The 25,021-nt window shown below is 47.4% G+C and overlaps 2 protein-coding genes across 5 annotated transcripts in view; both read left to right on the top strand.

Moving 5' to 3' along the window:
• KCNH6 (potassium voltage-gated channel subfamily H member 6) overlaps positions 1-4,987 on the top strand; it is a 30,942-nt gene extending 25,955 nt beyond the window's left edge. For all 4 annotated transcript variants that reach the window (XM_065699357.1, XM_065699355.1, XM_065699356.1 and 1 more), the window contains 5 exons: positions 725-824; positions 1,077-1,364; positions 1,812-1,992; positions 2,878-3,076; positions 3,765-4,987. In XM_065699357.1, coding sequence (XP_065555429.1) covers positions 725-824; positions 1,077-1,364; positions 1,812-1,992; positions 2,878-3,076; positions 3,765-4,052 — 1,056 coding nt within the window. In that variant the 3' untranslated portion in view covers positions 4,053-4,987. The remainder of the gene's footprint in view (positions 1-724; positions 825-1,076; positions 1,365-1,811; positions 1,993-2,877; positions 3,077-3,764) is intronic.
• A 558-nt stretch (positions 4,988-5,545) lies between these two features.
• DCAF7 (DDB1 and CUL4 associated factor 7) lies at positions 5,546-22,166 on the top strand. The gene is made up of 7 exons (XM_065699188.1): positions 5,546-5,954; positions 12,328-12,486; positions 12,826-12,937; positions 13,979-14,097; positions 14,635-14,844; positions 15,383-15,500; positions 15,893-22,166. Exons 1-7 carry the CDS (start codon positions 5,817-5,819, stop codon positions 16,063-16,065), a joined length of 1,029 nt encoding a protein of 342 aa, XP_065555260.1. The 5' UTR covers positions 5,546-5,816; the 3' UTR covers positions 16,066-22,166.
• The last annotated feature ends 2,855 nt before the right edge of the window (positions 22,167-25,021 follow it).

The following is a 25,021-nucleotide window of genomic DNA, read 5'->3' as shown; positions in this document are numbered from 1 at the left end:
TGTTTTCAGAGACACCTGCCTGGTGAGACAGAAAAGAAGGGCAAATCCCCTCTATGTCCTGGCCCACCTCAGGGTGCTCCTTCCCTCCCCATGGCCCTCAACTCAATCTCACAGCAGCAAGGCCACCCTCTAGGATCCCCTGAGCTCTGAAACCAGTCCAGGACACACTGGGCAGGACAGGGCAGTGATGGAGAACCAGAGGGAGCTGGAAACCAGCCCTAAGGAGACTGCTGAATGGGCTGTAACCCCCATGGCACCCATGGATGGGCCATGGTGCTTATGGATGGGCCATGGTGCTTATGGATGCACCATGGCACCCATGGACGAGCCATGGCACCCATGGATGGGACTTGGCACCCATGGATGGGCCTTGGCACCCAGGGACAGGCCATGGCACCCATGGATGGTACATAGTGCCCACGTATGAGACATGTCACCCACGGATGGGACATGGCACCCATGGATGGGCCATGGCACCCACGGACAGGCCATGGCACCCATGTATGGGCCGTGTCACCCATGCACGGGCAATGTCACCCATGGATGGGACATGTCACCCATGGATGGGACACAGTGCCCACGTATGAGACATGTCACCCACAGATGGGACATGGCAGCACGGATGGGCCATGGCACACATGATGGGCCATGGCACCCACGGACAGGCCATGGCACCCATGGGTGGGCCATGGCCTGCTGGTGACCAGCCCCTCTCACCCCCCAGGCAGACAGCGTTCCCCGCTCTCCGCTCAGTGAGGAGTACGACTGCACGTACCGGCGGGCGCGCCGGCGCAAGCACTCCCTGTGCCAGCCCAACAAGCCTGGTGAGTCCTGCAGCACCAGCAGAGCTCGGCCTGAGGGCTGCGGATCATCCTGCGCCTGCTGCCCTGGAGCAGCCCCAGAGCACGGGCAGCTCTTGGTGCCTCCATCCCTGCAGCGCTGCGGGCACCCATGCTGCCCTCCATCCCTCTCTTCTTCTCCTTAGGGTGCCCCAGGTTATGGGTACCCTCGAGGGGATGGGGGCTGGTTTTGCCATGCGTGGTACTCCCCACATTAACCTGTTGTGCTGCCCACAGACCCAGACACGGGCATCTCTGATGCAGAGCAGTATCACACCTACTCAGAGCTCACCAACCCACAGGACCCGCTGAGTAAGGACCAGTGGGATGATGGGGGCAGCAGCACCACTCCCTGCTCCCAGACCAGCGATGATGAAGCCAAGACCAGCAGCCCTAGGAAAGCTGAGCCCTTCCCCACACCCATAAAGGAGGATTTGGCTCTGCCCACACTCAGCCTCATCACCACAGGCGCCGGCAGCACAGAGGCTGGCAAGCAGGCAGCAGAGAGCAGCCTGTCCTATGCAGGTACCACAATGCGGCCCAAAGCTGGCAGGAGGGTGGTGGGAGATGCTTGGACATGATGACCCTGTTGGCCTTGTCTTGGGGTAGAGTGGATTTGAGGGCAGCGAAGAGTCTTTGCTGCCTTTTGTCCCCAGTATTATCTGCTCTGTCCCTCCCCTGCCCTGCAGTTTCTCTTAGCACACCTTTGGAACCATCCCAAGAGGCCAAACGTGCCTTCCAGAGATGTGTTGGGTGCCAGTGTGATGTGCTGGGTGCCAGTGTCCATGAGCACCTTGGGTCCCTAGAAGCACCTCAGGTGCTAGGGTGATAGACTATCCCTGGGGACCATATATGTCAGGGTGACGGCTCTCCATCATGTTGGGTGGTGGATTCTGGAGCACCTCCATGCCAATGAGACTGAAAGCTGCAAGATAGAAGTGCTGGTAGAAGTGATGTGTCCTCTCCTTCCAGCCACCCCCATGGACATCCCCAACGTGTTCTCCTTCTGGGAGGACCGAAGGCCAAACCACCACCCGGAGCCATTGCAACACATCTCCTTGGTACACAGCTCGCAGGATGTGCCCCTGCACAGCGACTACAGACCAGGACAGATCGAGTCCAGGCTGGAGCTCCTGCAGGCTCAGCTCAGCAGGTAGGCTCATCCCTGGGATGCAGGGATGGAGATAAACCAGGGACCCATCACCATAGCTCTCTATGGGTCACTGCAGCTCTCTGTGGGGTCTCTATGGGTCTCCTCTGGGACACTGCATTCCTTGGGGAGGTGATGGGAGCACCTTGCCAATGCAGCAGCTCCTCAAACCTCAAGTCCTGGCCCTGGGGATCTGCTGCTTTGCTGCTGTTTCTAAACTCAGGGCAACACCAGACATAAAACCACCCCCTGAGCCCTTTGCAGGGCCCCTCTTGCTGCTGCAAGAGCATCCTCTTGCTTGAGCACATGAGCCTCGTGTGCATCATTGCCCTCTAAATGAGAAATATCCAACCTAAACCTCCCCTGGTGCAGCTTGAGGCCATTTCCTCTTGTCCCATCCCTTGTTCCTCAGTTAAAGACCACTGACCCCAAGCCGCCTTCCTCCGGTCTGTCAGCACAGGCAGCTGGCCTGGAGAACTGATCCAGGTTAAACCGAACCATTGCAACTCTTTCCCCTCTCCAGGGCAGTTTTAGCTTTGTTCAGGTCCCTGCTCCACATCCTGGTTTGGCTCCACAAAAGACTGGCCGGGGCATGATGTAGTGTGGCAGGATGGATGGAGCCTTGGGTGACATGGTTTGGAGCAAGGTGTTCCTGCCCGTGGTAGGGGGCTGGAACTGGATGATCTGAAGGTCCTTCCCAACCCAAACCATTCTGTGATTCTAATCTATGATGGATCTTTCTGTAGCAGCACTGGTTTGAATCTCTGTTAAAACCTCACCAGGCAAAACATCTTCACCCTCGCATTGGTGCCTGCTCCCCAGTGCCTCACATCCCACTATGGCTCCCATGGGATGCACTGCGCTAACTCCGGGCTGCTCTGTCCCCAGGCTGGAGTCCAGGATGTCATCAGATATCAGTATAATCCTCCAGCTGCTGCAGCGCCAGCTCTCCCAAGTGCCGCCCGCATACAGCCCCATCTCGCCGTCCTCCCACAGCCTGGCCATGTACAGCATCCTCCCGCGGAGCCTGGAGCCGCTCACCCCCTGCGCACCCCTGGAGGACCAGGAGCCGACCACCCCGGAGCAGGTAAAGCCACCCCTGGGGCCCCAGCCCCAGGTCCAGGCAAAGCCCAAGGGTCTTGAAATGGGAGCAGATGTACCTGGAGATGCTTCTGCCCAGTGCATCACTTGAGTGAGCACCTCCCGCATGGAGCCAGGCTGAGAACACTGGGGCTGTTCAGCCTGGAGAAGAGAAGCTGCGTGGAGACCTCAGAGCAGCTTCCAGTGTCTGAAGGGGGCTACAAGGATGCTGGAGAGGGACTCTTCATCAGGGACTGCAGTGACAGGACAAGGGGTGATGGGTTCAAACTGAAACAGAGGAAGGTCAGGTTGGATCTAAGGAAGAAGTTCTTCAATACGAGGGTGCTGAGGCGCTGGCACAGGGTGCCCAGAGAAGCTGTGGCTGCCCCATCCCTGGCAGTGTTCAAGGCCAGGTTGGACACAGGGGCTTGGAGCAAGCTGCTCCAGTGGAAGCCCCCTGGCAGGGGTTGGAGCTGGGTGAGCTTTAAGGTCCCTTCAACCCAAACCATTCTGTGAGCTGGGGGCCCAGGCTGCCATCCCCAGCACTACCCGTCTGCCCCATCAGCATGGAGGGGAGTGGGTTCCTCTGCTCATGCCAATAAAACATTTGGGGCTTGGAGCCTGATGGGGTGAGGAGGGAGCGTGCCTTGGGTTTGGTTTTACCATAACCCACCTGGTTCCTCCTTTCCCACCAGAGCCTGAGCTACGCGGAGGTAGAAAAGTTCCACTTGAAATCCAGGGACTCCTCATCAAGCGGGATGCACCTGGCTCTGGCATCCGACCGAACCATGGTGGTCTGCTCCGAGCAGGAGCATCATTCCCCACCTCTGCTGAACCCAGAGCCTGCGCACCAAAGGGCACCAAACACACAGGGACTGTGCCGGAGCTCTCGTTTCCCTTCCCTCCCTGAGCACTTGGAGGCATCTCCCGAGCACCAGGACATTCAGAGACACCGCTCCGACCCGGTGCTTCCCGGCAGTTAGAGATGCGGGGGCTGCCAAGCAAGCCAAGAGGAACCTCAGCTGCAGGCTCGGTCAGTTGATGTTGGTTTTGACTGTGAGGGTGAGACAAAGGACAATGCCATTGGCTCAGGGGTATCACTTGTAGCTGTCTTCTGCCACCGTGCAAGGAGGAGGAGAGCGACCGGCTTCCAAGGTCAGCGTTTGCCAGCAGTTCCCATAGAGTAGATTGATTTCATCCGCACATCCTAGCGAGCCCCGAGCAGTTCTCTCTTGCAGCCACCAGCCAAACAGTGCCCGCCACCTCCTCCTTGCCAAGGCTTCCTATCGAGCACGGCACAAGCGACCAGAGGAAAGCAAAGGCCACTTTGCTGCCAGCTCCTTGGAGCAGGGACCATTGTGTTGGCGCTGGGTTTAGATACCCCATTAGAGAGGGTGGTCACTGGAGATCTCCATAGCGTGGTACTGGGGGAGATGCAGGTGGGAAGCCCAGGATAAGGACAGAGGACAGAAGAGAAATGACAGGCCAGCAGCCCCTTCCACTTCAGCATGCTTCAGTACAGGTCCTAGGGCATTGATGTCTCCAGCAGGGCTGATGGCACCTTGCAAACCCCAACCCAAATCAAACCAACCGGTCGCTGGCGTGGGCATATAAAGCACAAAAATCAAAAGCACAATCCCAGAAAACCCCAAACACCTCATCCCAGCTTCTCCCTTTTGATAAAGGTTTGATAGATGCTTCCTCTTCCCCATCCCCTTCCCTGGCAGGGTCCCGCCACATCCCCTGTAGGAGAAGCGCACTTTTAGCACTGCCACCTTGCCCTTCGGTTAGATGCTGTGACAGTCCTAGGCTGCTGCCCATGTATCAAGCTCCCTTTGAGAGTAGTAAAACTGTGAGCATCTCTTCCTCTGGAGTTTTAGCGTACACTTTGCTAATAAAGATGTTTTTGGCACCTAAATGTGGATTTCACCTGTGTTTGTTGGGAGCATCCCTGGACTCATCCCTGGACTCATCCCTGGCAGGCGCTGATGTGCCTCGGGGAGGCTGCAAGCAAATCCCAGTTGCTTCATCCAGGCAGTGTGGGGCTCAGGAGTGAAGGATAAGGCCTGGGGGGCTGCAGCAAAATGACACCCCATAATTAAGCTTCTGCTAATTACAGCCAAACCCGCTCCCGTCCCCAGCTCAGCGGAGGCGGGACTCGAACACGCGGCCTCACCTCCCGCTTGCCTCCGTCTGAGGTGACTGACACCGCTTCCAGCCAATCGATGACCAATAAAGCCGCAAGGTCCCGCCCCGCGCCACTGCGACCACTGGTAGCCAATAAGATGTCGAGAACTAGCGTGGCCTCCCTCTAGGGCGGAGTCAAACACGACGATAGGTTTCCCTCAGTCAGAGGCTGAGGAATGAAGGGCAAAGCCACCAATAGAAAGCCAAAGAGGGCCAAACGGACGGGTGAATTAACCAATAGACGCCCACACTCTAAACGGCAGCCAATCCTCACGCAGGGGGCGGGGCTTCCCTCGTGGCTTCCGTTCCCGTTGTGTGAGGGGCCGAGTCCCGCACGGCCTCCGCGCTGCTCCCGCCGCCACCGGGGTCCGGGGCCTGGGGGCGCGGCGCCGAGCTGCGGCCTCCCCGGCTCCCTGCGCGGCCTCCCCGCGTCCCGCTCCGCTCCGGCGTCCCTCTCCCGTCAGCCGGGCCCGTCGCTCCCCGCCGAGCCCGGTCCCGCCTCGGCTAAGCCCGCTGCCCCCGTCAGCCCCGCCGCTGCCCGGGACCCCCTCGGCCGAGCCATGTCGCTGCACGGGAAGCGGAAGGAGATCTACAAGTATGAGGCGCCTTGGACCGTGTACGCCATGAACTGGAGCGTCCGGCCGGACAAGCGGTTCCGTCTGGCGCTGGGGAGCTTCGTGGAGGAGTATAACAACAAGGTGGGCAGCGGGCCCGGCTCTGGTGGCAGCGGGGCTGGGGCAGAGGGAAGGGGAGGAAAGGCCGACGCTTTCATCGCAGTGGGCCCCTCACTGCAAGGGAGACATTGAGGGGCTGGAGCGGGGTCAGCGGAGCTGGTGCAGGGCCTGGAGCCCAAGTGTGATGGGGAACGGCTGAGGGACCTGGGGGGTTCAGATGGAGAAGAGAAGGCTCAGGGGGACCTGATGGCTCCCTACAAGTGCCTGACAGGAGGATGGAGCCAGGAGGGGCTGGGCTCTGCTCCCAAGGAACAAGGGATGGGACAAGAGGAACCGGCCTCAAGCTGCCCCAGGGCAGGTTTAGATGGAGCTGAGGAACAATTCCTGCCCCAGAGGGTGCTCAGGCATTGGAACAGGCTGCCCAGGGCAGGGCTGTGGGCACCGGCCCTGCAAGTGTTCAGTGCCATGGGTTGGTGGTGGCCTTGGCAGTGCTGGGGAATGGTTGGACTGGGTGCGCTTAGAGGGCTTTTCCAACCTGGTGGATTCTGTATTCCCTTGAAGGGCAGGATGCTGGCCTAGATTCAGGCTGGTTTCCTTCCTGCGAGTCCTCAGCTGATGGGAGACAGGAACTGGGGTGGGAAGAGCCATGGGTGCTGCTGCTGAGGCAGGGCCCTTAGGTGGAGGGTGCCTGGTTTTTGTCAGTGTAAAGGATAGTTTGTGGCCAGGACTGAAGTTTGCTCATATACAGGTGTCTGTGTTGGAAATCTCTCCTGTTCTTGTGATACTTTCTTGCTGTATGATAATTACATAAGTATCTAAACCATGTTCACTGATCACTCAATACCTTTGCTTTGCTCTTAGAACAATGGTGTAATGAGGCATGAGATTATATCTTCATTGTTTCCATGCCAGATATAAGTGGAGAACTTTATGTTGAGACTGTGAGACTAATAGAGACTACATGTTCAGCTTTCCAAACACTTGTGAAGTCATTTCTGACCAGATTTTAATGTGCTGGTCTGGTGTAAGGAGTTCATCTAGATAAGAGGGATGAGGAAAGGGCCATAGCTGTAAGAGCATCCTGAAGTTTGTGTTAAACTAAAGGTTTTGCAGCTACAGTTTTGTCTGTTTGTAGCATATATGCGTTGTAGCTTTGTCAGGAGGTTGTGAAAAATCACGTCAAAAGGTTGGTATACACTGGAGATATTCAAGGCCCGCCTGGACAAGTTCCTGTGTGATGTACTGTAGGTTACCCTGCTCTTGTGGGGGGGTTGGACTAGATGATCTTTTGAGGTCCCTTCCAACCCTTGGGATTCTGTGATTCTGTGGTATTGGGGATTACTGAGCTTTGTGCAGGATATAATGAGAGGGAGTGAACGTACTGCCTATGTGACACCTTACAGTACTTACATTACTGCACTTGCAGCTGCCCTAGACATGATCCTTGTGCTGAGCATTTCGTAACTCAGGCAGGATGAGTTGGCTGTGGATGAGTTGTCCCCTTCCATTGGGAGTGCTGCTGGGAAGAGGCAGGTCCTGCAGCTTGAGAACTGAATTTGTTTAAAGCCCAACTTGGAAATGGTTTTGTAGTGTGTACTCTGAGAAGCCAAAACAACAAACTTGCCAACAGGTTGCTTGTTTAGAGGTTGTAGAAGTGGTTCATCAAGGGGTATGCATTTATGTTTGCCTTTACCTCCCTAAGTTTGGCCCATTCCCTGGGGTTGCTCTCAATGACAGTGTGGTCAGGTCTTCTTTCCAGTTCAGGCTTCAAATGGAAAGAGGTTGAGTCAGCCTCTCTCTTTTCTGCCCTTTACACTCACAGTTGTTGCAGACGGAAGGCACATAGGACAATGTAAATCACTGCTGTCTGTGAATGTTCCCCTCTGAACTTCAGGACTAACTATTCTGGTGACTTCAGTCCACATAAGCACCACATGCTCTTGAGTTTTATGTGGTGTAAAGAACTGGAAGGTAATTGTATGAGAATGAGGGAATGCCAGTCTAGATTCTGCTGCTATAGAAATAAAGATGGTGTGTGATTAAAAACTAAACTTGACCAATAAATGTGGTGAAACCTTCACCTTGCTGAGATGGTTTGCTGTGTCTCTGCTATTTCAGAGTTGTTTTTTCTTCTTTTGGGGTGGATTTTTGTGTGTCTGTATGTGTGGTTTTCTTTGGTGCTTTTTGTAGTGCTCTCAGGTACAGCCTTCCACTGCAGAAGGGTAATTACAAGTGTTGTTAATGCTTCAAGTATTGATGTTGTCCCCTTTACTTTGGGGACTAGAACAAGCTTGGGGGTGCTGTTTAATCTTTACTTTCTTTATGGTGTCTTACTATGACTCTCACAGCTTTTAGGGGTTAATGAAACACTCAGGGAATAGCACCATGCTCCAGATTGGGAACTCCTGGACAGGTACTCTGTGGTTGTGTTGGGTGTACACTGGTTCTAAACTCTTTCAGCTCCAGCTTTTGTCAGTGGTGTAACTAAGGGAAGGGGAAGTTGTCCTGTGTAAGTGGCCCATAACCTTGTGCTGCAAAGGGTCTGGAGCAGTTGGGTTTATAGCCTGACTTTTGGGGTAAGTAGAAGTCAAAGATTTTTACAGGGTATGTGTGAAAGTTTTGTACTCCTGCATAATTTGCCCTTCCCAGTTGAGATGGTTTATATTGCCAGCTTCTGACATCAGAATACACTTATCGGTGCAGTTGGCACTAATTAAAAGAATAATGAAAGTTCAGTTTCAGTTCAGCTTTCTCTTTGCACTTATAATCTTTTGAGGTTTCTGACAATCTCCAAACATCTCTGTTCCTGATGTTGCAATGGTTTGTTCCAGAGGCTTTCTCCCTTATCCTTAGCATGTTAAAAAAACCCCAACAGTCTGGAATAGCCATTTTAGCTTGCTTAAAATCTAACCAAATAGGTGAATGTACCTTTTTCCTTATTACTCTTCTAGTTTAGGGCTTCTTAAAAGAAGACTTTAATGCACCAAGTGTTGCAGCAGCAGCACTCACTGTGAGGGAATTACAGTGAAAGGAAGAGGAGAGATTCTTGTCTTGTTTGTCGCTGTCATTTTCTGTTTCTGTAGAAATTACCAGAGCTTGAAATACTTGTGTTACATATGTGAAATGCCTGTTTACATCTCTCTTTTATGGAGAACTTTGATTTATTGACTGCCAAACCTTAATTTACTGCTGTCCTCAATTCCCAGACACTTCTAAGCTCTGTCAGCCCCCACACTAACAGGCTCTGTAGCATACCAAAAGCTGGTTGCCAGGAACTGCTTGAACCCCAAAGGAGTTTTGTTTCAGCTCGTACACCTTTGCTGATAAATCACTGGTACAAGAGAGATGACTTGCTCTGCTTGGAAGAACTAAAATTATTTCAGGTAATGTTTCCTGAACTTCTGGGATTAGAAAACTGCTGTCAGCCTTCAGAATGGCTCGAGGGTCACTGTAATGGGAGGGAGCAGAGCTGTTCATAAATCTCCCTGGTAATGCTGTTCCACAAACTCCTGACTGTGACTTCATGGGTCAGGAACCATGTGTGGAAAACATCAGGAAAGCCTGGTTTGGGGGTCTATCTGCAAGGCAAAACTGGAGTCCAGTTTAGAAAGCAGTGGAGGATGGTGCTGTACACCGCTTCTCCCGTACCGAAGTGCTGTTGTGACCGTGTGCTTCCCACCTTTTCCTGAGCAGTGCCTCAGATCAAGAGGGTTCAGGGTGGTTGGTTTACCAGAGGGTCATTGTTTTCTGTCATGCAAAGAAAGCTTGATTGCATGTTGAATATGAATTGGTGCGGTGAGATCTTTCTGATTGTACCTGACCCTAAAAGAATGTTGTTCTTAGTAGTTTCTAGTTAGATTAAAGGGCTATAGTTAAATAAAGTCATTTGAACTCACTTCAGTGTTCCTCAAAGCACACAAGAAAAAGGAGCAAGCTGTTATCACACTGTGTATTGTTTAATTCTGTGTCCAGTTCTTTTGGATCATGTTGAAGAGAGATGTCATCCTTTTAGAAGATAAGGAATGCTGATGCAATGATTTCTTTACTCAGTTGAACACTTGCAATTAAGCCTTATGACAATCCAGATCCATTTTTAGCATATCTTACTGTATTGGAGATTAATATTTAGGATTTCTAGCTACTGTCACAGTGTAATTACAAAACTAATGGAGATGGAACACAGTGGTCCTCGTTTTCCCACTGGAATGGGTTGCAGGTAGATGCAGAATGGTTCAAATCATATCCAGACTGATGGTTACTTTGCTGTTAGTATCCCCTCGCTCTTACCTGGGCTGGACTTCATGCAGCAGCACGTCTTGCCTCACTTGCAGGAGGGAGTGACAGGGCTCTAATATAATTAAGCATCCTGAAACTAATTCCATCTCCTCATGCTCAACCTGCACAAGAGGATGAATAGAGGGATTCTGTAATTGCTGTATGTTATCAAGTCCAAAGAGAAAAGTCATACCTTTGAATATGCTGAGTTAAGAAAGAATAGAGCTTCTCAAGCATTATTGTCTGCTCCCGCTCCTGTCTCTGGGCAGCCCAGCTGTCACAGGCTGCTGCTAGTGTCAGACACCTGATCTGCAGCTCTTGCCCAATGGTGTTAGTGCAAGTTTGGTTCTCCAAACCAGCCTACATCTACAGACATCCCAGATCACAAAGATACTGAGTTGTCACACAGTTGAGGGGTTAAACCTGGAGGTGCAGTGCAGGAAGATGAGCATTCACAGCAATGGAAGTGGATCCTTTGCTCTTTGAGACTGGCTTCTGGTTCTGAGTATGTTGATTGCTTATACTGAGCTGCAACCAGCAGAAGCAAAGCAGAAGAAATGTTTAGAGGTCGTTTGTCTTCTGATCCTGCCCTTGCCATGAGATTTTCTGTCTCCAAGGACAATTTGCTTCCTTTGTAAAATCGGCTTAGTGGTTGTGATCCCTAAAGGGGTTTGAAAGCTGTGTGTCAGTCACTGCAGGAGACTGGGAGATTCTTAACTGATTCGTGTTAAGTGTAATAAGGAGCAGCTGTAATAGAGTGCGAAGCAGACAAACAACGGTTTCTAGAAGCATCCCATAGAGTCTTTTAGGGTTTGTTATGGGGTGAAAAGGACTTGTGACAGGGGCAAGGTTTGTATTTGTTATGAGCATCTCTAAATGGGCTCCTAACTGCCAATGTTACAGTTTAAGATCCACTGTAGCATTTGTTGGTTTTCTATTATGTAGGAAACAATAGGGTAGATTTCTGATCTAGTTTAAATGTGTAGTTTATTAACCAAGTTGCTTATCCCACAATATTCAGGGTTTTTCCAGACAAAATCCATTAAGCCACTCTTTCCAGGAGGAAGCTGCTGTGTGGAAAGTATTAGGAAGTTCCTACCATTAGCAGCTTACAAACACATTGTAGTGAGCTGTCCCCATGATGTTTGTGTTTGAGCAGCATTGAACACAGTGGGGCTTTCATCCTGTGGTCACTGCTAGGTCAAACACATCCTCCCAGCACTATATTGTTCTCTGAACACTTTGACATGTCAATATTTTTCTAATAACATCATGTCTAGGACTTCAAGCATTATTTCAGGTGTTGTCATGACCAAACTATGTGGAGATAGTTTCTTGTTTATTCTGTCTTGCATCACTCTGGTGTGACTTAGCCCTTCCCCTGTCACATTACTGTGCAAGAAACCTAATTTGGAATTTGGTCACCAAGAATCCTGCCGTAGATCTGCTTTCTTGGCCTTTTCACACAGAACATTGGGATAATGATGGAAATCTTTGAGCTTTCCAATTATGTTTTCAGGTCTGAATTCTGTTTTGCTTTCTGATTCACTGATGTAGTTAATATGGATATTAATTTCATGCAGTCGTGACAGAACATTTTAGGTAATGGGATGCTGAAAACAGCTTGATTAATTAGCTGACAGGATCTGTCACAATCTTCAGGGTTATGGCCAAAAATTCCATGATATGGGCTTTAATTGTGGGTGGTTGTCTTGCAAACTGTAGCTCTTCCTGCTCTCTGAAAATGATATTGCCAGCATCAGTTCAGTTAAAGATGAGTTGCAATAATGTTTGTGCAGTTTAAGCCTGTGATTTAAACTAGGCTTCGCAATGTGGAAAAGAGAAGGGTGGTCTTTAATCCTTTAGGATTGGATTTTGCTTCGTATGAGATCATCTCTTCAAAGTAAAGCACTGTGCGGATGATGTGGACTTCACTTGGCTTAACATGCCCCAGCTTGGAAAAAAAGCTTTAATGATTTCTCATTCCATTGACATTATGGGACTTTTATATTGTCCTTGAGGTTACAGAAGGTGTCTTTCTGAAATACATACTCAGTCTTAATGCTGTAGTTATAAATGAGTACTTTGATAAAATGCTTTCTTTGAATATGGCTTCTTACAGGTGCAGCTTGTGGGTTTGGATGAAGAGAGCTCAGAATTCATTTGCAGGAACACCTTTGACCACCCCTACCCTACCACCAAGCTTATGTGGATCCCAGACACCAAGGGAGTATATCCAGACCTGCTGGCAACTAGTGGTGACTATCTGCGAGTGTGGAGAGTGAGTAAATCCTCCCTAGGAAAAGATGAACCCTGGTATTTGTTGGGTCTTGATCTCATTTTCACTCAAGCAGATTTCTTAGAGTGAGTTACTTTCCTTTCAGGGTGTCTTGCCCTTGCTACAGTATTAAAGCATAAAATCAAGCACTTGATGATTTGTTTCCTTAATTGCAATAAATACGGTAAATAATGAAGATTATAGGAGAAGTGGAGCTATCACGGTAGTTGCTTTAGTGAAGATAAAGATTGTGTCTTCCAGAGCTTTAGGATTAACGCCTTATGTTTTGGGAGGTGCAAGTGGAACAAGTTGTGTGATGTGGATGTTTCACTTTCTCTCAAGGTGGGTGAAACAGAGACCCGGCTGGAGTGTTTGCTGAACAACAACAAGAACTCTGATTTCTGTGCTCCACTCACATCATTTGACTGGAATGAAGTGGATCCTTATCTTCTAGGTGAGGCTGACAAAACACTACGTGTTTGGCATGGAAAAGCCACGCTTCTGAGTTCGGTCTGGTGAAGTCTGGGCTGTGACTGACTGCTGTTTCATTGCATGTCGCATGGTTAATCTGATAACTACCCAGTGGACAAACTTCTGTATCATAAAGCCGCATCATTGTGCAGCTCATGGAGACTTTCTGCACCGAAAGGTGCCCTGTTTAATACAGAATAAGTTGGTTAACGTGGATTAGGCATGTTCCTGATTTGCAGATAGGGAGGCTTACTCTTCAGGGTATGTAAGCTGCTGTTGTGGTGTTAAGTACTGATGTACATCAACTCCTGTGGCTTATTTCAGTGTGTTCTGGAATGGATAGAAAGCTGTGTACCAAGCTTTGTCTTTTGTGAAGCCATTTCAGCAGCAGGAGTCGAGCCAAGGGCCCTTAATTCAGTTGGAGGAGGGGGCTGAATGCTTAAGGTTTAATTATAGCCTATGGGACAAATTGTGAATCCGAGATGCCTGATCCAGCAGAGGTTTGTTTCCCAGAAGAGTACAGCCATTTATGTCAGGGGGATTTGCCCAGAGATTAACAGTGATAATATGTCTTAGTAATTATTTACTACATGATTTATTTTTTGTGTGTTGCATCTCTCATCTCTTAAGAGCTTTACTGCTCCCCCCACCTTCAGCCCACAGGAACAACCAATTAATAATCACACAGTATTGCGACACTCTGAATTTTGCTTTTGACATGCACATGAGACTTAGAGGATGGGAAAGCTCATCTCAGAGTTCCGTCAGGTTTCTGAATAGATGGAAGTAGACATGAGCTATTTACACTTTATTCCTGTGTGCAAGACTATTTCTGCAGCTAAAAGGTCTGGGTCATTTAAATGCATGGTAAGCTCTTGGCTGTTTGACATTGCTGATTTCAGTCATGTGTTGTTCTTGTAGTTATTTCAATCTGTAGATGTTGGAGGGTATTACATTAATCCAGTAAGTGATTAAGTACTTTGTGATCATATTAATTTTGATAACGACGTGTTTTTTATTTCAGGTACATCTAGTATTGACACAACCTGCACTATTTGGGGTCTGGAGACAGGACAAGTTCTGGGAAGAGTAAATCTGGTCTCTGGCCATGTGAAAACCCAGCTTATTGCACATGACAAAGAGGTGACAGGGCTTTTTCTGATGGTTTATATTACATACTTCTGAAGTGGTAGAAAAGTAGAACTTTTCTGTTTTCCCCCTTTTTCTTGAAAGATCTAATGATCCAAAAAGGTAATTTATCTAGGATTAAGATACACAGTTTTGAGTACTACCAAACTCATTAAAACTCTACTACTGGCTGTCAAAACTACTCTAGTTACTCATTGTAGAATCTGGACTTAAATGCTTGTTTTGTTACGCTATGCTCCTGAGTCATAGGATCCCAGACTGGGTTGGAAGGGACCTTAAAGCTCATCCAGTTCCAACACCCTGCCGTGGGTCAGGGTTCCACTAGAGCAGGTTCCTCCAAGCCCCATCCAGCCTGGCCTTCCTCCTCCTTTTGGCAGGTGTAATCACTAAAACTTGCTAGGAACATCAAGTACTTTACTGATTATGTCCCAACTAGGCCTGCTGTCCATAGATAACATCCTTCTTGGTGTGAAGGAAAAGGCAGTGTGCTCACTAAAGCTGAGGTTTTCTTTCTGCCCTGTCACCGAACAGGTCTATGACATTGCCTTTAGCCGGGCAGGTGGTGGCAGAGACATGTTTGCTTCAGTTGGTGCAGATGGCTCAGTGAGGATGTTTGATCTCCGTCATCTGGAGCACAGCACCATCATTTATGAGGACCCACAGCACCATCCACTGCTGCGTCTCTGCTGGAATAAGCAGGATCCCAACTATCTTGCTACAATGGCCATGGATGGTATGGAGGTAAGGTGACAGCTCATCCTCTTTGGATGCTGTGGTTTCTTGGTACTGCTTAGCAGTCACCTCTTTAGAGGGCAGTGTCAGTACCTGAACTGGAGTATGATTAAGCACCAATTCTTCATGCACTAGCTTTAACTTAAGAAGTAACTTTAGCATTGTAAACTTGAAGATCTCTGTGGCCCATATATTTTAAGCTGATGTTTAAGAGGGGTCTGTGAGCCAGTTGAGCAATAACTTCCACATAAAATCTTACCTGCAGGTGTTTCAGTTCAACATACAGGGCAGGGTATCTTCATTTGTCAGCTGTGCTGCTTCAGGGAGGCACAATTCCTTTGCCCTTGTGTACCCTGCAAGCTCTCCCTGAGGTCTGACTCCTTTTGAGACATCTGGCACATGACCAGGGTGAAGTTATTCTTTGAGAGCACTGCTTCCCAACCACATCCTTTAGGAAAGGGCTGTATTTATAGCCTTAGCTCAAAATATTTGGTTTTCTGAAGAAAGCAATGCAGATTCCTAATTTGGTTGGTTTTTGTTTCTGAAGGTTGTGATTCTGGATGTCAGAGTTCCCTGCACTCCTGTTGCCAGGTTAAACAACCACAGAGCGTGTGTAAATGGAATTGCTTGGGCACCTCATTCATCCTGCCACATTTGCACAGCTGGTAAGTGTGATCCATCCCTATCCAGTTGCATTGGTGAATCCCTGAGTGTCTTTCAGCACTATGAGGTGGACACTTAGCAGCTCATGGTGTGCTAGCAAAGCCCAGTGCCCAAACTGGGCACCTGCTTTAGCTAAGCTGGAGTATCTTAATGTTCCCTAGCTTTTTGCAGTCTAATTCTTTAATGTTTTCAGTTGAAAGGAGTTCCACTGATCACTTGGTTTTCAACTCTGTCCTGGGTAATGTGTAATGATCCAAGTTGATTTTGTTGGAGCATAGTTGTATCTCCAGACTACAAAAGCTCTATCCTGTCTTAACTTCCTGGACTATATGCCTGTCAGTAGCCATGTATGGAGATCTTTGGTTGCATTTCCAATTTTCTCTTCCATTTGCAGCGGATGACCATCAGGCTCTCATCTGGGATATCCAGCAAATGCCTCGTGCCATTGAGGACCCTATCTTGGCCTATACAGCAGAGGGAGAAATCAACAATGTACAGTGGGCATCAACTCAGCCAGACTGGATAGCTATCTGCTACAACAACTGCCTGGAGATCTTGAGGGTGTAACATTACTGCTTCATGCCACAGTGAGGCAGGGCTGTGTAACTACCCCTCCCCTCTAAAGTAAGAACAACGCAAGTCAAGTGGCCAGTATCTGTGTTGCTTTGCATCTACTGTTACAAGGAACTGTTACAAGAATCAATGGCAGGTTTCTCCTGTCTCTCCAAGACTCTAAAATGCAGAGACGTGCTGAGCCTCTTGGACCTTCTGGGTTCTGGTTTCCTTCTTTTTTCCCCCTCAGTTAAAGTTCTGTATATTTGTTTGACTGTATTAAGAAGCTTGCAGGCTTTTAAGTTGCAGCATAATGTCCATGTGTGTGTCAGCCAGCTGAGGTAGCACATCAACTAGTTTAATAGATACAGGTGCAAAACAAGGGCGGGGGGGGGGGGAAGACACTGATGTTAACAGCCACCTTAGCGGGAATCTGTAGCATTCCTGTTGTTGCTGCCTCTAAACTGTTGAAACATTTGTATGTTTTTTATATATTGGGCTATCACTTTCTATTGAGTAAGGTGGTTTTTTTTCCTCCCTAATTCTTACTTTTGATATGTGATCCATTTCCATATGCCCAAAGCAGGATCTATTCCTTGATATAACACTGCAGGCTCCCTGGCAGTAAAGGCCTGCCAGAATTAACTGTTGCCTTGGCTCTTATACCTGGTGAGCTGGGCAGAATTTCCTGGTGCTGTGAAGTACAAGTACTTGTTGCACAACTTCTTTACACTTCTCTGATGCTAGAGGCAGTTGTTACTATGGTAGGCCTTATTTTTAACTTATAACTGGATTTGTGTGTATCCTGCACTTGTGGTAGCTGACAGAATGGTTATAGGTTTCAGGAAGAAGATACGTGCATGATTTAAGTTCCCAGGAGGTAAACTGCTCCTGGCAAAATGTGATTTGTAATGGACTTGGGATTGAGACTTCCAATCACATGGTTTCCCTTCGGAAGACTTCCTATCTAAACCAAAATAAAATGGTTTCACACTTTGTAGCTTGCTTGATTGGCAAATGATCTGGCAAGATTCTGGGCTTAGCCTGTACCTTGGGCTGTGTTCCTGGGAGTTCTTGAAAGGACTGCAAAGCAATCTTCCTTTCCAAAGTGTATTTGCTTTGTACTGTCAGGTCTTGTTGAATGAGGGAGATGAGTCAGAAGAGCTGGTCTGCTCTCGAGATAAAAGCTGTTTCTCTGAAAGAAATTATTCCTTAATGCAATGTGCAAAGATAGATGTCGAAGGAAAGAAAGTGCTACTGAGGCTAAGGTTTGGCACTTGTCACCCTCATAGCTTTGGGGGATGTGCCCAAGGGCTTGTGTTTCAGTTTTGAAGAGTGAATCACTCTACAATAACACTTTTCAATCAAAGCTGAGTGGGTTAGGCAAGATAAAAGTCATCACTGAAGTCTTAATGTAATGTGGCTACTCAGATGGATGCTCTGCAGTACTGTCCTGGTGAAGACATGCCAGGCATAGCTGGTCTGGGAGGGTATTCCAGCTGAGTCTTGATGTAAATGTCAGAAACTATCAAAGTTCTTTCCACCTAGTGAGTATCCACCTGCAACTGGAGGCAGCAGGACACTGGCAGTTGTGGATCTTGGCAGTTTGTGCAGGAAAGGCAAGTTGGGAATGTGATTGCAGTGAAACAGTGAAGCTGATCCTGAAAGCACTGTCAAATAGAGAACAGAATCAGAGGAGTTTCATCACTCTGGACATACAGCAATACTCTTCTACAGCCTGCTTCTCAACGTGGAGCTCAGGAAAGCAGTGCCTGGCTTTGAATTTGATAGGATTTCAGTAGGGACAGCTTTATTGCATCACTCCTTTTACTATCAGGGAACCAAGAGACTCTCACACAGTTCAAGCTCATGTTTTGTCAATGCCATTCCGTGTTTGGTTGTGGGATACTTGATAGAAAGCTTGATTTGACTTGAAGGTCAGGTTTTTCTTATTAGCAGCAGTGCTATGAGTCCCATAGATCTGATGATCTAGATGTCAGACCAGTGTTAGCTGAATGATTAGGGTACCACTTATTACAATAGCACTTCATTTTAAGCTGGCAAATACTTGTGCAGAACGAAGTGAAGATTTCTTAGTGGAAGCACTTAATGGCATTCACAGCTTTAGATACTCATTTACAAATCTGTACTTGTCATGTACTGTTTAATCATGAGTGGTAGGCATAATATGCTGTGTTACTAAGAGGGAACTACCTGTAGTTTTAATACTTTCTGTAGCCCTCTTTATACTTCAAAGTCATATTCTCGAATCGATGGCATGAGTAAAAGATGGTACATCTGTGGCTCACCTTAAAAATGCAGCTTTTACAGCTGCAGAGCTGTGCTTTAGAAAAGACAAAAGACAGTTTAAAGTCACTAAAAGACTCCATAGGCTATATTAAATGGCAAAGGCAGTTTATTCCTAGAGGAATACAATCTATTATACTAAGATAAGAGAGCATGTATAAAAGAGCTAATAATCTGAACTTTTGCTTCTGTTGGAAAACAGTCCTGTTATGAACTTGATGAGTGTCAGTTCATCCATAAAACTGCTTAAAGTTATCTGTGGAACTTGGAAACCTGTTGCAAACTTGTCAAATACAAGTGAAGGTATCTTGTAGGCTCCAGTGGGTTCTAAATAAAGCCTGAATCCTGTTTGTTTAGCCAGGTGGGGTACCTTCTGGATCCACAACATACTGCTTTGGGCATAATCCATTGTCATTCTTCATGTGAAATTACATTTGAAATCGCTGGAGGCTGGTTTAGAACAGGGAAATGCTCCTTGAAATAGCTTCTTTTCAAAGGAGTCACTTGAAAGGTTAATGACTGAAAAGACATGAAAATCCTCATGGGTGAGATGTTCTGTAGTGCAAATGGCACTTCCAGATAGAGAAGGAAGTGAGAGGCTTTGGTGCCCTTTTGCCAGCACCTGCTGACACAGAGGCAGGAAACTCCTGGTCTGCCTCCTGTTTCAAGTTTGTTTGCAAAATAAAATAAGCCCCTGAGCCTTGTCACTGTAGCCTGTGATTCAGAAGGTACAGTTTTTGTCATGTTTTACCTGCTTAACAATGATGTTGAGTGTAAAGGCCCTATAAACATTAGTTTTGTCCAGAAGTTTACTGCACAAGCAGAGGATGCAGAACAACTGCTTTCACATGCTTCATATCCCTTGAGTACAAAGTAACATGCAGGGAAAAGTGAGCATCAGTGAGGTTAGCAAAGCAGAACATCACGTGTTACTGTTGGTACAGGCAAGACTGATTCTGGGGCAGAAAGATACAGAACTACGTAAGTCTGTATCACTTCTCCAGTCGATTAATTCCAGATCCTAAGCTAATGTTTGGTGGTTATATTCTGTTTTAAACCGAGTTTTCTTGGTTTAAACATAACATAGATTCCAGCTTATATATTGGCTCTCAAACAGGAGATCTTGATCATGTAAAACTCATTAGTAAGGTGAAAACAAGTTGGCTGGCGCATTAGTGCAGAGGATGCCAGCTCTGTTAATTCTCTAAATGAAATGGGCTATGGGAGGTTGCATCTCTGGGAATTGTACTGTGTGCAGGGATTTAAAAGGCAAGGATCTGAGTGCTCTGACAATCTATTTAGAAAGAAAACAAAGTGGTTTCAAGGAATGATACAAAAGGAGACTGGATAATACAGGTTGTTCCTTATGGAACCTTGAAATGTACTTAACGGGGGAGGCATTGCCTCTCATAAGTCAAACTTAATGATCCTTTCAAAACTTAGCTGCAAGTACTCTCCTGAATGTTCTGGATAATAGTAAAAAGATCTATTTTTGCCTGGTGTTGCAATGAGAAAGCTGCATTAGTCTCCACTGCAGATCACTGCGTGCCAGAGACTAGGTGAGGGGAGGAGTCCCATAGATTAGAATTCACAGATGCTGTTGTGCTTGTTTTAAATGTAAATGAAGAAAGCTGAGTGTGTCTGGTTTGTTCTCTTGCAGATGGCACTTTATCAACTATATTTTTGGTGAGATTAGGAGGGGAGTCATCTTTTCCTCAGCCTTTTTATGGTAGGCATTTGTCTGTGTGCTGTATGAAATGTTAAAGACCACGGTCACCAAAACCCTAAACTGGCTGTGGTGGTTGTGGATCCTCTTTTGGTTCCACTGAACACCAAAACTGAGCACTTGACAATGCTGTTAATGTGAAACTGAAGCTCTGTGTTGAGACTGCCACAACCAACCCAAGCAACCTCATGCTGCTTGTCACCCACAGAGTCCCTTTTGCTGAGGACCCTGATGGTGTTTTGAGTCTTCTGCCATCCGAATACGATGGCAGAAGTTGGTTGTGTAAAGATGTAGCTGGATTCTTTGCTTAACTTATTTTTGTGATAGACAAACTGCAGCTGCTGTCTGTAAAGTCTAACCTAAACTCTGGAACTTGTCCTTTCTTTCTTAGTGGTATTTAAACTCTTTCAGGCCATCATGTAAAGGATGAACAGCAGCATGGGTAAGCTCTTGGCTTAGTGGATTGCACAGTCCCATCAAGGTACTGAAGGGTTTAGTCTTCCCACTGCTAACTGGTCCTGCCACCCCAAATCCTGGCTGTGGTACGCCATCGGTTAACACTTTCTCTCTGATACATGTTTCCTGCTTTCTAGCAGTATTCCAGAGCAGGCCTGTACTTATGGTATAGTGAACATGAAAAGGAAGTGTCCAAAATCAGCTCTGGAATGAGCAATGGCCCCGCTTCTCTTGATCTTTGCAGATAATCCAAGGAATCAGTTGTATGTGGCACTTACTGAGCACTTTCTCACACTTAGTTGGAGATGCAGGTGCATTCCCCCTGGTTACCTGAGAACAGTCAGGAATGTCTGGTTTTCAAGGACACTGAGAGGACTGCAGCATGCCCCTGGCTCCTCTCTTTAAAGGGAAGACATCCCCAGTACTGATCAGCACCTTTCACCAGCACTAACACCTGATAATATACAATGCAGCTAAATTGCAGTCACTCACTAGTGATTCATGGCAGACTCCAGAGGCAAAGGCACCTGTGAGCCTGGCTTGCTGCTGATCTGTTCCAGATGATCCCTTTGCCAAGTATCCCAGTGGCTTTTTGTGCAGCCTCTGATACTTGGCATCAAACTAGAATCCCCATCATCATAAAAGCAATGTACAAAGTTACCCACGTGGCTTCCATCAAGTTGATTTCTGGTCAGAAAATGTAACCAAGAGAAGAAATAAGCTGTTTCCTGAAGAAAATGCTGTGGCCATGAGTAGCTGCGAGCCCATGTTCCAGCTCTCATCCTTTGGAGTTTGCTTTCCTGCTTGCAAGACATGTGACTCACCAGTCCCCTCGGATAGAGATGAGGATGAGTCTTTCGAACCTGAGCAGGGGCAGAAATGCAAGAGGCAGAGAATGAGTGAGTCTGGTCCAGCTGAGAAGCTTTTCTTTGACACCCTGGTAGATACGAATTCTGCAATCTACTGCCTAAAAGGAACCTTTTCTTAGCCTTGGGTTGGTAGCAGTGCACAACGTAACTGAAACCTGTTGCACCGAAGCATTTTTGTTCCCAGTAGTCAAGTAGATGTTCACTTTTCTGTGTGTTTTCCCTTCTGCTCTTCCCACTCACCGTCCCGTTGTGGTAATTTCCTGAAGGTGTAATCTTTGTAGCATGATTGTACAAGCATCCATAGGCGATTCCTGACATCTTGTTCTCACTAAACTATGTTAAAGCAATAGTAGTTCTACTTCTGTCCTCCTTTTCTCCACCTTCCCTATTGAGATTTGTAACTCTGCTGCTGTCCTAGAGGAATCCTAGTATCCTGCTATTCAACAGACCTATGTTGTTGACATGGATAACTGCAGTGTCCCTATATTCCTTTATTTTTATGGAGAAAATACAAAACCCAGTTTTGTTACAATGGATTTTAACATCTGAATCATGGAACCATGTTGTTGAAACTGTAAATTTAAACGCAACTTTCTGAAATGGCTTGGACGTTGCATCCTTTTATGCTCTTTCCTGCTTCCTACGTAGTTCTATTCCAGTTTTTTAACCTCCTTTCTAAGTTTCAGCCTCCTGTGTATTAGGTACAGTATTTTCTGCCTTTCATACTTTGTAATAAAAATGGAACATTTGTAGATCGACTGCAGTTCACTGCGTGGTGATCCTGGGGTCCATTGGGATGAGCAGGGAGGGACACAAGCTTCTTCCTTTCTGAGTGAAGCTTATTGCTGTCAAGGGGAGGGCCATTGTTTTATCTTGTCTCTGCTGACATGTATGGATCATCATAAACACCCCAACTGGATCATTGTGGCTCCTCCGAGTTGCAGGTTACTCCCAACCATTGCCTTGTTAGGAGCCCGGTCACAACAGGACTGTGATGGGATGGTTAGTGCATGTGGACTTCGAATGTGGGGTCCCTGTGCGGGAGTGGTGTTTGTGCTTATGATTTGCATCGTGCCTGTTCCCTGCACAGCAAATGGTAATTCCCTGCCTGTTAAGATGAACCCAAATAATTGGTCTCTGAGGCTTTCTTGAGTACAGGTAAATTGAACACAAAGCAATTAGGTGCTGATTTAGCCTCTAAGTCTCTCCTGTGTCCAGGTGAGCTCTCTTCAAGGGCGTTTTCTTTACAGGCTCAGTCACTGGTGTCATCAGAACTGGGACCTAAAGGGGAATAGAGTAGCAGAACTTGGAGATTTGGGGTTCCCTTAGACCTTGGTGAGCAGGACTGATGCCTTCAGTCAGTATTTAGATGAACTCCAGTGCAGCTGAGCTGTTGTCTGGCAACACTGAATTCCTCTCTCTCTCTGTACAGGCTTTGAAATCAAAGCTGCTTAAGCTTCGTGACCACAGTGGAAACAGTTGCCTGTGAAGATGCTACAGTGGTTTTTAATCTATATATGGACTTTGTTCTCGTGGTCCTTATTTGGAAAAGATGCTTTCCTTCTAAGTATTGTTTGTCTTTTACCATAGAGATGTATTTACATCCTCCTAGATACTGCATCCTCCTGGATAGTTTGTTTTCCCTGGATCTGTGCTTTGGATCTCTCTGAAGAAACTTTCTCAGCTTCCACTCCAGTGAAAGAAGGCAACTTTGGAGCTGCAAAAAGGAGCTGGTAGATGAGATGAGCAACAGATTGTCTGTTAGTGGAGGGAAACAAGTGCCATAGAAGCCTGGAGAGGAATATGGGTAGAAAAAGAGATGAGGAAAAAGTATTGAGGAGCAGCTGATCTCTGGCTGACTTGCTCTGACAGCAGCTATAAGTGAAAAGCACATCGTCACTGATCAGTAAGTGCCTTGAAAACAGTAGAAATGAAAGAAAACTTCTATGGGAACAGAATATACTCTGCATAGGGGCAGAGAAACAGGGGTATCTGAGATGTCTGGGGGCCTGTGACTGTAACAAGCATTTAATTGTGTGCCTTTTAGTTAGTGCTGCTCTATAAACAGTCCAGGCTGCCAGCTCAGAAGGAAGGAATGATCTAAAAGCGTGTAACATCTCTAACGTCCTTCCTCCTCTTCCTTCTCTTTAGCTTTGCCCATTCCACCAGCAGAACGGCTCCTGGTTCTTAACCAGTTTCTGAGCCCCCTCTGCTGGAGTGCTCTCAGCAGCAGGACAGGAGCAGTGGAGCAGGACAGGAGCAGGACAGATACTGCAGCTGCTCTTCAGAGGCTGGGCAAAGGTGCTCCAGGCAGGCTCTAAGGAGCTCCCCATGGTTGATGGATGCTGCTGGAGGTGAGGTAAGGTTTGGCCAATGTATCTCCTGCCACCCTGCCCTGCAGTTGGATGATGATGCATTTCCATTAACTTTGCTTTCAAAGCTGAGAGCACAACAAGAAAGCATCAGCAGCATCAGAACTCCCTGGCCGAGATTGCTCTTCCCTCAGGTCTGCAGCAAAGCGTGCAGAACCCTTTCATCATCCTTTGAAGATTTACAGGTTTCTCCTCCTCCTCTCCTTGAATTTATTAGTTCTTTTCACTGCTTCTGTTCAGTGGCTCTGGCTGTGGAGCCTGAGATGTAGAATAAGGAAGTCTCGGTATGGGACAAGGCGCAGCATGGAGACTGCTCTGCTCCCCAGGAAGGATGTGTCTACCTAAACAAAAAGGGCCACGGGAAGGAAAGAAGAAATAGTACATCTGATAGCAAGGAGAGGCTCACTGAGTCACACAGGTACACTGCAGACATGGAAACACTTCCCAAAGAGAGAATAAGGTGATAAAGAGACTGGGGAAAGATGCCAGGAGTTAAATCCTATTCCAGACTTCCCGTGTAACTTTGAACAAGTCACTGGCTCTCTGTGCAATGCCTTTTAAATCCCTGACATAGGGATTACATGTCCTTTTCATGCTGCGTGATGGGCCTCTATATGAAAGTTCCCTTAAACCAAATGGGCTGACTATAGAAATGCAGGAGTTCTTGGAGAGGTGGGGGAATGGCTTTGCTGCTGATTTAATGTTAAATGACTCCAAACAACCTGCAGAGCTTCGAGTTGAAGAGTTGCTGTTGACAGGAACGAAGCTTCTCTTCTGCAAAGCGGCAGCTGTGAAAGGATGTGGGCAATGGGGGTGGAAACCCACAGGGTTATCAGTTTGTACTGGAACATTCTGGGTGAAACCTGATTCACATCACTTTGATGCACAAAATGAGCAGCATCAAGTAGACAATAAAGGCCTGCTTGAATTGCTCTTTCCTGTTTTCCTCAACTTACACCAAATAGGGGCATCTCTTTTGGTGGATACTTTAATTCCAGTTCAGAAAAGGTGTATCCGCTTGTCAGGGGAACAAAAGGCAAGAAGGGTCTACACTGGTCCCCAAAAGGCTTAATGAGATAGCGTTGTGATAATGTGTGTGGAATAGCAATAGAACCACAAACTGGCATCTAGAAAAAGCTGGGTTAGACATTGAGACATCTCCGCTCTGTCCATGTGAGACCCCACTTGCAGCACTGGGTGCACTTCTGGTGTCATCAGCATAAGAGGGCCATGGAGCTGTT

Source organism: Lathamus discolor, chromosome 20, assembly GCF_037157495.1.
Source record: "Lathamus discolor isolate bLatDis1 chromosome 20, bLatDis1.hap1, whole genome shotgun sequence".
In the NCBI taxonomy this organism is placed as follows: Eukaryota; Metazoa; Chordata; class Aves; order Psittaciformes; family Psittacidae; genus Lathamus; species Lathamus discolor.
This window is presented reverse-complemented; position numbering and strand designations above follow the sequence as displayed.

Excerpts from the sequence above, each read along its gene's own strand:
- DCAF7 (XM_065699188.1), top strand. The coding sequence starts at position 5,817 with ATGTCGCTGCACGGGAAGCGGAAGGAGATCTACAAGTATGAGGCGCCT. Across the intron at positions 12,938-13,978 it reads AGTGGATCCTTATCTTCTAG|GTACATCTAGTATTGACACA; the intron begins GTGAGGCTGACA and ends TTTTTATTTCAG. Across the intron at positions 14,845-15,382 it reads TGGCCATGGATGGTATGGAG|GTTGTGATTCTGGATGTCAG; the intron begins GTAAGGTGACAG and ends TTGTTTCTGAAG.